Source organism: Rattus rattus, chromosome 7 (assembly GCF_011064425.1).
Source record: "Rattus rattus isolate New Zealand chromosome 7, Rrattus_CSIRO_v1, whole genome shotgun sequence".
Taxonomy (NCBI): Eukaryota; Metazoa; Chordata; class Mammalia; order Rodentia; family Muridae; genus Rattus; species Rattus rattus.
In genome coordinates, this window is record NC_046160.1 from 49,271,394 (window position 1) to 49,283,171 (window position 11,778).

Genomic DNA, 11,778 nt, shown 5'->3' on the forward strand with positions numbered 1-11,778 from the left:
ACGAAATAGAGAGCTTAGACTTGGGGATTTCTGTCTTTCCTTTCCTTTTCTCTATCCTTTCTTTCTGAGGCAAAGGGAAGAGGGCTGAAAGAAAAAAAGAGGGATAGAGTTGTAAGAAATTAGATATGTGGGAATGGATTACTAAATTTATTCTTTTTTTTTTTTTTTGATTCTTTTTTTCGGAGCTGGGGACTGAACCCAGGGCCTTGTGCTTCCTAGGCAAGCGCTCTACCACTGAGCTAAATCCCCAACCCTACTAAATTTATTCTTAAGTGAAGCATAGCATAGCCATAATCTTACCTTGGTAGAAGTCTATACCAAGTCTATAATTATGTATATGTGTATATATTACATTTATATTTAGTGCAAAATTGAAATTTTATTTTCTTACATTGGTACAATATATATTAATGCAGATTCAAAATTTTCATTGGTATAAATTTTTGTATATTAATACAAAATTTAAAATTATTTTTGTTAGTCTTAGATAAGCATTGTGCCTATGCAACTCACTTAAGATTACAAGGCTCAGACCCAGTCCTTTTAATAACTGCTATTACAAATGATTTAGGGTGATTAAGAATGCAAGTTAATAGTGAGATAGTGAAACTCATGGTCGTATAGGATTCTAGTTTAGTTAGTTGCAACAAGCATTTTCAAGGGTAAATAGTAAGTAGTTAAGAATAATCAATGTTTAATAATTATGTATATGTGTATATATTACACTTAGTTTTCACAAGTGTCGGAGATCCACAGAATACAGCATTTAATGTTATTTCATGAATCTTTATTCATCTGACCATGAAGCATGTGTGCTCCTGACAGAGCCCCCATTCCTCTTCAAGGAAGATACTGCGCATCGTCACCTCCAGGTGCAGTTGCTTCAGCTGTGGCAAAGCAGCCACTGAGCATGATTCACTCAGCAGGCCACTGCCCTAATTCATTTACAGACAAAATACTATCCAAAAAAGGACAAGCAGAGGTGGGATAGTCGACTGCTAGCCTCTGCCAAGGCAGGATATGCTAGTCTTTCACAATTCCTGCTTCACCTAAGGTCTGACAGATGGCTCTGGGCCAGAAGGCTGAAGACATATGCTGTTATATGAAATTAAGGGACCGTCCAGGCAGTCAGCTGTCTCTTCAACTTGTATAATTTTGGAAGCTAGGTCTTTGTGCTTCCTAGATAGTCAGGTAATATTTAATACCTTCTCAGATTTCTGATGGGGTTGAAGACTAGTTATAGTCTCTTGACTGAACTTAAGTTGTTTAGCATTAAAAAAGTTTCAGATTTGAAAGGATAGATTTCAGATGATAACACAAGTTAAAGTCAACATAACTCAGGCACGGAATTGTAGACTCCTTAAAGTTAGGATAGATGGTAGAGTACTTTATGTAAACTGACAAATATGACAAACTGGATATTAAGTGTATGTTATAATTTGCATAACTGTTATAGTTATGCTCAATTTATATCTGAAAGAGCCTTTTTGATTGGACCAAAAGGGAGAAATATTGGGGGTTGCACAGATGCTTTTTGTGTTCTGTTAATTCTGCTTCCTCAAGAGGGGTTATCCCCAATATGCAGTCGATCATGTACTCAGGTGATCTCATGTGAACCTTCTCCCCGTTTTAACTGGTCAACAAAGGCTAGAGCCTGTGATTGGGCAGTGGAGGAGGAAAGTGGGACGGGAGGTCTTAGAGAGGAAAACAGATGGAGAGGGAGAAGAACGGGAAGGAAAGGAAAGAGGATAGAAGAGGAGGAGGAAGCCATGATGGAGCAGAACCACATGGCCAGGAGAAACCACAAGTAGCAAGGGGTCTCATAGCTGGGGAATAAGTTAGTATAGTGTTCGATCTGCCCAATCTAGGCATATAGCTTATAATTATAATAACTGGATTGTGTTTTTTATATGGGATTATTGGGGTTGGAAATTCCAGCAGCAGGTCTGAAGCTAGCCTGGGCCAAAAGAGGTCAAAATAAGTCTGGCATACCTGGGAAGATCCTGTCTCAAAAGATAGAGACCAAATCAAACAAAAATACTCCCCATGGCCAGACCCTAATTTAAAATTTAAAAAACAAAATCAAATTTAGTGTGTGTGTGCGTATGTGTATGAGTGAGTGTGTGTGTGTGTGTGTGTGTGTGTGTGTGTGTGTGCGTATGTGTATGAGTGTGTGTGTGTGTGTGTGTGTGTGTGTGTGTCAGAGGTTATGCACAGGTGTGCAGAGGTATCAGATCCCCCTGCAGCTACTGGAGTTACAGACCATGGTTAGCGAACAATGTGTGCGCTGGGAAAGGAACTCAGGTCCTCCTCAAAAGCAGCATGACCTGTTAACAGCTGAGCCATTTCTCCAAGCCCCCAGACCCTGATGTTCAACTGTCTGACTCCAATAAAGCTGTTGGAATCAGACCGAAAACCAAGTTATAGTCGGGTTCTCTGGGCAACCACCTTTCTGTTTGCAGTCATTTGTACCAAGATGAGTACATTAGGATTCTAGAACCTCATCGGGTTTTCATCTGCAGCTGAGTACACAGCAGAAATGCAGGAAAGAAGACAGAATCCACACTCCCCTTTCATGAGTCACTTCTCCCATTCTGTAGCATAAGCGGTTCTGCCCAGGTGGCCTTGGGCATGACACCCTAGGAACAGCACGGCTGTGCTTCTGTACAAGACTGCCAGCAGCAGACTCATGGGAAGTCAGAAAAACAAAATGTCCCAAGGCGCACTCCTCTGTGCACTGACCATTTACCGACCTCTTAGGATAAACTATCAATCACCAATAATGTTTCACATGCTACTCCGAACCAAGACAAGAACTTAACTGTCACTAATGGAGAAGAATGTGTATAATCTTTCCATATAAATACAAGTGGCCACTTCAAATAAACAAAAACACCCTTCTCATCATGAACATAACACCAACCAATGAAACTGTTCAATAAAGCATTTGGGGGCCAGCAGATTATTCAGAAGTGACAGGGCTTGCCATCCAACCTGATGACCTGAGTTGGATCCCTGGGACCCATATTGTAGCAGTAGAGCACCAATTCTTACAAATTGCCCTCGGACCTACACACACACACACACACACACACACACACACACTTCTACATGCATACACACACATATTTATTTATATTTTTTAAAGATTTATTATGTATACAGCGTTGCACCTGCATGTAACATGTGCAGGCCAGAAGAGGGCACCAGATCTCATTACAGATGGTTGTGAGCCACCATGAGGTTGCTGGGAATTGAACTCATGACCTCTGGATGAGCAGACAGTGCTCTTAACCTCTGAGCCATCTCTCCAGCCCCATATTTATTTTTTTAACCTAAGAAAGGATGTGGGGATAACTACCAACAGACATCACTGCTGGGAATCTATCTCCAAGGCTTAGTTAAACACCATCTTAAGGTAAATAAAAGGCTAGGGAAAACCAGAAGGAAAGATGCCTTCTTACCTTGTCAATGTTTCTCCCTTCTTTTGATTCAAACATCCATATACAAAGGAAGGTTTTCAGCTTTTATTTTTTAATGTAGTATACAGAGCCACAAACATCATTTCTCTCTCAACTTATGGGAGGTAGTACATTCAAATATATTTGGATATGACAACTTGCTGTCACAATACCAAGAAATGTTATTAAAAAGTTATTTTTTGACAGGTGATGGTGGCACGTGCCTTTAATCCCAGCACTTGGGAGGCAGAGGCAGGCGGATCCCTGTGAGTTCAAGGCCAGCCTGGTCTACAGAGCTAGTTCTAGGACAACCAAGGCTACACAAAGAAACCCTGTCTTGAAACAAAAAGTTACTTTTTTAAAGATAATCAAATATCTATTTGTTACATGGGCCTGGGCCAATGTATTGACTGAAAGTTGTTTACATATATAAGGTTTTGAACTTCCTATTTTTAAAAAAAAAAAAAAAATGTCAGATTATGTAGATATACACTCTATCTTCCTCAAATTCATCCCATTTTGAGAGCTGAAGATAAATGTTACACAACAAAACATTTCCCAAATGGTATTTCTTTGCCCTTGACTAAAAAGATCAAAAACTGAACTGCATTTTCCTAAAGACACAGCTATTTCTAGAATACATGGATGTAACTGACAGACTACTAGAACTAAATTATTACTTCTGTGCTAACACTTTTCACTACAATGTAGCGTTCCCAAAAGATAAAAAGGATTGGGAACTTAGATTTCTCCTAATGAACCGAACACAACAGAGTCTCTTCCTTTCTGGCTTCAAAAAACATCAACTGTCTAGGGCGAAGCTGCCCGCACAGCACTCTGGACAATCAGCCCGGTGAGATGAAGATCTGGGCTCACAATATCATCTACCCAGGGGTGTCATACAGATTACAGCAAGTAAAAATGCTAAGAAAGGCCACAGTGGACAGAGCCAGAAACGGACAACAGTAGGGTTACAGGGACCACTGAGGGTCAGGGAACACTGGAGACATCAACTGCCTTTTCAGCAATGGAAAGAACAAACTGTTTGGAGAAACTTAAGAGTAAAATATTTAACTCGCTCATTGATAATGTGGTTTTCAAATACCATTTCCTTCGTCATATGAACAATTTAGTTTAACTTGAGATTGGAGAAAGAGAACAAGATCACAGGAAAGCCTCTCCTTGTCTTCTCGTCAAAGGAAAGCGCTCGGGTTGGCGCGAGGGTCTTTCTGGTTGCGGTATCTGTATGTCAGCCAAACACCCAGGATCTGGAATTAAAAGAAGGAAAAACAAATTTTGAATTGATTCAGTTACTCAACAGAATAAATGAAACTTCTGAACTACTTCTGCCTGGTTTTTGTTCAAAGAGGAGATTCGGGCGCATCAAAGGACAGGCACTAACAGATCTGAAGTCTGAATACTGTGCTAGGTGTTAGACGCACGCTCCTTCCCGAAGAAGCCTGGAATCTGCAACTGTTTCTTCAGGAGGTAAAAGGCCTTTGAAGGCGTGGTTATGTTAGGGAGAGGTTATCCCGGGGGCTCAAAGGTGCAGTCTCCGCAGTGCTGATAAGAAGGAGACAACGTGGGCAAAGAGAGACAGAGAGATAAGGTGTGCTGACCGGGCAAGAAGAGCGAGCGAGTACTGCAGGTTCCCCACAGACGGCTGGATCTGAAGTTAGAACAGCAAGAAGCTTGACTTTTCCATTTTGATAAATAGCCAAATGTGAACTCTGTGTGGCTTTCACATTTAGCTTTATTGATTTTAATTACGTGTGTGCGCGTGTGTAGGAGTGCCCCCAAGAGGCACTGCAGCCCCTTGTTACAGGTAACTGTTAGCGGTCTGGGTGCTAGAAACTAAATTTGGGTTGTGATCCTCAATTTTCCTCTATGGGATGATGTCCTAAGCAACAGAAACTACTAATCCCTGAGCCCTGTCAAATATTTTTAATAACAAAAATATCTAGAGTTAGTTATTAAATCAAATGTTGGTAAATTTTTCTCGGATGATAGAATTTAATTTATTGTTTTGTTGTGAGTGTGTGTCTGTGTGACACCAGGCTATGCACTATGTACACCAGGCTAGCCTAGAACTCAGAGTGAATCACCCGCCTCTGCTTCTAAAGTGCCATGAATAAGATGTGCAGCAGCAACCCCAGCATATCAAAATCTCTTGGCATTTCCCATACCATGTCTGAGTGCATCCCAGGGGAAGGTGGGGTGGATGGGAATGACCATGCATAAATAGTATCACATTAAAAGGAATTACATGATACGCCTGACAAAATGACTCAGCGGGCGTTAGGTCCTTGCTAGGGTCTCCTGGCCTGAGCTCTTTGACTTGATTCCCAGGACCCGCAGGGTATAAGGACTCCCCAAAAGTTGTCTTCTGACCTGCACACGTACATCATGGCACAAGTGCACCCACACGAAGTAAATACACAAGTTTAACTTTTTGAAAAGGTGGGGTGAGGTGGCTGGGAAGGTGAGGGCATGTGTCACAAAGCCAGATGACCTGAGTTCACCGTTCAGAAACTATAAGGGGGGGGGGGGATGAGAGAACCAGATCCAGAGGATGCCCTTGTGTTCCTGACACGTCCACTATGGCACAGGCATGCTGCCCCCCAACGCACACACGATAAAGAAATGTAATTTTTAAAACAGAAAATTAAATGGTCAACAAATTAAGTGATCCCAGTTATGGTTAAATTCTAACCATATAAAATACAGGATTTTCCCAATTTTGTAAGGACATCTGTTGCTCTTAGGCCTCTATGGTTTTACATACAAACTCTGCTGAAAGAATTATGATTCATATTCCTGTTACCTGCTTACAGAAGTGTGATGTGGACATCTCATGTGTCAGTGATAAGACCCACTGTCTTTTTCCAATAGGGCATAATATGTCATATATTAATAAATTCATCAGTAGCTACATTCAATAACTAAACCCCCCCATATATCGAGTACTGCTCAAAGCATTCCAAGTTTTACAGGCGCTGGCTCCTTAGTCCTAACACAGGAGAGCAGCTACCTGCTGCTATCCTTCTCTGAGGGTGAGACACAGATTTGAAGGAGACGTGCGAGGGTGAGTAAGATTAAATACCGTGCCCCAGAGGACACAATCAGTAAGCGAGTGCGCTCAGTTTCCCACCCTGCTTCACGTTCCGCTCCTGCATCACACATCTCCACCTAACCGGCATATTGTCAAGAAGTAAAAGGGACTCAAATATTTACTATAAAAATAAATGTCTTGAGGGCTAGAAAGACTACTAGCAGTTAGGAGAGGACTTGCTATTCCTGAAGAGCACTAGAGTTTGGTCCCCATATCTAGTGACTCACAACCATCTACACATCCAGATCCATAAGTCCTGACACCCTCTTCTGGCCTCCCCTAATATCCATACTCATGTGCACATACCTACTACACATAGCCACATATTCATATGTATGTATATATATACACATATATACACGTACATATATATATATTTCTTTAAAAATAAATCTTTAAAAGTTGCTTATAAACAGCTTTGTGTATCCACTTTATGTTGTTGTACAACTACTTCCATGAAATGAATACACATGGAACTTTTTTAGTTAAAACAGAATTTTTAGACCATCATGGCAGCTCACAACTGTAACACTAGCACCTAGGAGGCTAAGAGAAAGGGAATCGAAGACCAGCAGGGGCTATACATAGTCAGACCCCATCTCAAAAACAAAAACTTCTCTTGATACATATTACAACCCAGTATTGAAAATTTAATATAGAATACAAAATTAGCATTCTGGTTTTGCTTACAAATATATAAAAGTCTACTCATTAGTATAAATATACTGATGGATATAAACATACACAAATAATAACAGTACTTACCTACAGGTTCTAGAAAGGTAGTGAGAAGAAAATGGGGATGATTTAAGAGCCCATTTTTAATGTTGACAGTAACGTATTTTTATACTTCTTTTCATTTTACTTTTATTAATATTTTATAATTACAACATTTTTTCTTTCTTTTCATTCTCCAAATCCTCCCTTATCTACTTCAAATTCATGGCATTTTCTTACATTCATTGTTACGGCATGCACAAATATATACATGTATATTCCTAAATAGACCCTTCTTGGTCCGCATAATATTATTTCTGTGGATGTTTTCTGGGATGTGGCTGCCATTTGGTATTGGAAAACCAATTAGTGTGCTTTTTTTCTAGGAAAGACCACCTCACCTCACCTCTCCTGCTCCCAGCTTCCTCAGCTCCCAGCCTTTTATTTCCTAGGACAGGGTTTCTCTATGTAGCCCAGGCTATCCTGGTACTTGCTTTGTAGACCAGGCTGGCGTTAACTCAAGAGATCCACCTGCTTCTGCCTCCTGAGTGGTGAGATTAAAGGTGTGCACCACCACTGCCCAGCAACAAAGGCAATTCTTAAAAGTGAATTTTTACACGCACACATGCATGGTGTGTGTATTATATGTTAACATATATTAACATATATAATACATTATATATTAACATATATAACATATCAACATATATTAACATGTTCTCCATAAACAAAACTTAACTATAATTTATCGTGTAACTCTAGAAAGAAAAGTCCAGAACTATTCTACGCTAATCTGATTTTATTTATTATAATTTACACAGGTCCAGACAGATCAAGAATGTCACCTCATCATAAAGTTCATGCCAAATTTGTCAGATGTTCTGATTCTGAGCTAAGGCTACTCCCATCACATCAAATGACCTCAAGGAAAATGAGCACTGGTACCTTTCGAGTATCATGTTTTATGCTGAAGTACAATGCTATGTCTTCTAGGCATACAGACTCCCTATGAGTGTGGGACATGGGGCTGCTTCAGACTGTCTGCAGCAGCTGACAGTGATTTACCTCCTGCTCTAGCAAAGGAGGCACGATCCTGCCACCTGCAGCTGCAGACGGTTTCTGGGAGTGTTTGACATTTAGAATTCTAGGGACTTTACAGAGGGTACATAAATGCTAGGGCCCTGAGAGGCAGCGTGGGTTGTTGGTTGCTGTGGTTGTGGTTCGTTATGTAGCTGTGCACAAAGGAATGACAAGAAGAAAAAAATTAGACATCCTGAGGGCAAAGATCAAATTTGCCCCAAGGAAACTGACACCCTGATCAGCAGGAAGTAGTCTAACGATAATGTCGCTGATAGGTATTCTCCTCCGATAAAATGAGCCAACTCAAACCGAATTTAAAAAGGCAGGTTTGTCAGTCCCAAGGAATGAGGCCAGGAAGTCACCATGGAGACAGAAAGGATAAAGCAAGAGCAGAGATAGGGAAAGAGAGGGGGTATCTAGGGAGAGGGAGAGAGAGAGAGAGGGAGGGAAAGATGGAGGGAGAGAGAGAGGGAAGGAGGAAGGGAAGGAGGGAGGGAGGAAGGATGAGAGGGAGGGAGGAAAGGAAGACAAAAATGTCTAAATTATATAAGGAAGAGCTTCTGAGGGAAGCCTAGGCCCTGGGCTGGAAAGTTCAGCATAGAAGGTAGGGTATCAGTCAGTCCTGTAACAGGTAGGGCCTGAGGGATGCTGGGGAACCTGGAGGTCAGGCCCACTTTGGTGTGTAAGGTATGCACCTCAGTCAACTTGTCCCAGGCCTGAAAAGAGTCACCCCCTTTCCCCTCTAACCTGTTTTCCTCTTCTATCTAGTATTGGGGGATTGAAAGAGTGAAAAGGGGGTGCAAGAAAGAATCACCCACAAATTAGCCCAAGCCCAGCCACCTACCTCTGTAAAACTGAAGAAGAGGCCAATGCCACCAACAAATCTCAAAACCTCTCCAGCATACTCTCCGATTATGGGGGCACACGAGGAGCACTTCTGGCTACTTTTAGCACAGCTCTATATCAATAAAACAAAAGATTTGTTACCTCAGAGTTCCTAAAACACAGCCAAAACTCAGGCCTAGTAAGCTCCATCCAATTCGGGCATGAATTTTAAATTGTGTGCAAATTTCTGAGATGGTCGTTTCCTGTATGTGCTCCGTAGGATCCACCAGCCCATCCCCTTCTAGAAACCGGGAAATGACTGGTACAGGTCTAGAAGGCCCTGTGTAAGATTTCCTTCAAGGAACAGGGATTCTCATGTTAACATGTTTGCATTGTTCAGTGAGATGCCCAGCTGTGGTGATCTGAACAAGAATGGCACCCCAAGGGCTCAGATATTTAAATGTTGGTTACCAGGGAGTGGAACTGTTTGAAAGGATTATAAGGATTAGGGGGTGTGGTCTTGCTTGAGTAAGTGTGTCTCTTGGGGTGGGCTTTGAGGTTTCAAAAGTCCATGGGTTGGTTCTCCCTCTCCCTCTTCCCTTCTCCTCCCTGTGCCTCTCCCCACTCTCCTCTTCCCCCTCCCTCTCTTGCTCATACACACACACACACACACACACACACACACACACACACACACACACACACACACACACACACACACGCCTGCCTGTAGATCCAAATGTAGCTCTCAACTACTTTTGCAGCACCATGCCTGTATGCTCTGTTGCTCCCCTCTGTGGTGACAATAGAAAGCCTCTGATCCTGCAAGCAGGCCCCCAATTAAGCGCTTTCTCTTGCAAGAGTTGTCTCAGTCACGGTGTCTCCTCACAGCAATACTGGTTAATTGGTGACAACTAATGGTCACCAAGACGCCAGCTGACTGCCACTAAGCAAACAGGGCTTGTAACCCTACGACTGCAATGAGTCAAGGTCTACAAACAACCACCAACCAAGGTGGAGGTCAGCAAGCCTTGGGTGACTTTCAGAATCCACTGACTCTGCTGGGCTAGGCACTGTCAGCGACCACCATGATGAAAATCTAGAGTCACCTGGAGAGAGGCCTCTGTGTGGTGGTTGTTTGTTTTACAGTGTATTTTTACAGGCAAAAAAAAAAAAGGTAAATATGATGTGTTTCAGTGGACACAGATGAACAAATGTGGCAGGACTACATGTGAAAAATATAACAGAGGCACATGCCAAACAATTTCAAAACATAATTCAGCATCGGAAAGATCACTTCTGTGTTAATCATTATTAAACTGTATGTATAATATTAAAAGAAAAAGTTTTGGACTTACAGCCGGGCAGGTGTCATTTGGGTTATAATTTCGGAAGCCACAGCAGTTCAAATTCCTCTGGATGTCATTTCTAGCACTTGCTGTATTGTTCCATCCAACCTCCAGGAGCTGACCCTACGGAATTAAAGCATGGCATCCCTATGTAAAATACAGAGGCGAGCCTGCAGCTAGTAGAAGAGCATGTACAAAATCAGAAGCCTCACAACTGTGACAACTTTTCAAAGGCTTATCTCTTGATCTGGAAAAAAGTTAAGGTACTATTTCTAGCCTACAAATGAAGAGGTCCCGGTTTCCACAACCAATTTAAAATCAGTAGTTGGCTCAAAGGCATAAACGTAACAAGGCAGAGGTTCAGTTGCTCTGAGACAGAACTCGTATTTTCTTTATAAATTAAGAGTCTGAAAGGAGTAGTTGATAGAAGGAAACCACAGACCCTCCAGTGACTGCACAGTGGTGGGGAAAGACAGAAACTGTCTTTTAACAACAGCAAAGTTTACTCACTGAGAGTTGTCTTGTTTGTGGATACAAATTACCAAGACCCGATGTCATGTTTCCCTGCAATCATTTCCACCAGCCACTTAGCAGTAAAAGACTTAGCGAAGGGAGTAAAATGGCATCCTTGACAGGAAGAAACAGTTTTATGCTCTAGTCATTTGCCCAACATTTTCATATTCATGCTCTGTGGCATAATAAAGTAGAATCAAATAAAAACGTCACTTAGCTGGGCATAGTGGCGCAGGCCTTTGATATCAGCACTCAGGAGTCAAAGGCAGGTGAGTTCGAGGCCAACCTGGTCTACATAGTGAGTTCTGGGACAGCCAGAGCTACACAGGAAGACCCTATCTCAAAACCTAAACAAACAATAGCAAAAAACCCTTTACTTACCTGTTGCTCCCGATTCAGAGCTAAACAAGCACAAGATACCGAAAACTGGACAATAAATACGAGTAGGAGAATGATCATATACTGAGAGTGACCAGTTAAGGACTTTTTTATTATTACACTTATTTATTCGCTGTATGTGTGCATGTGTGTGGGGTTGGGGGTGTGCACATGTGAGTATATATGCATGTGCATTAGGGTACATATGTGCCATGGTGTTCATGCAGAGGACAACTTTCAGGAGTCAGTTCTCTCCTACTACCATGTAGGTACTGAGGCTTGAACTCTGGTCATCCCACTCGGCAGCAAGTATCTTTACCTGATGCCAGGGACATTGCAAACG

General features: G+C 41.8%; 1 protein-coding gene across 1 annotated transcript in view; it reads right to left on the bottom strand.

Moving 5' to 3' along the window:
• Nucleotides 1-3,512: 3,512 nt before the first annotated feature.
• The window catches only part of Tspan13 (tetraspanin 13), a 27,275-nt gene continuing 19,009 nt past the window's right edge, over nucleotides 3,513-11,778 (bottom strand). The window contains exons 3-6 of the mRNA XM_032907655.1: nucleotides 11,439-11,519; nucleotides 10,554-10,667; nucleotides 9,215-9,328; nucleotides 3,513-4,729 (exon numbers count right to left, since the gene is read on the bottom strand). Of these exons, the coding sequence (XP_032763546.1) occupies nucleotides 4,655-4,729; nucleotides 9,215-9,328; nucleotides 10,554-10,667; nucleotides 11,439-11,519 (384 nt within the window). The 3' untranslated portion in view covers nucleotides 3,513-4,654. The remainder of the gene's footprint in view (nucleotides 4,730-9,214; nucleotides 9,329-10,553; nucleotides 10,668-11,438; nucleotides 11,520-11,778) is intronic.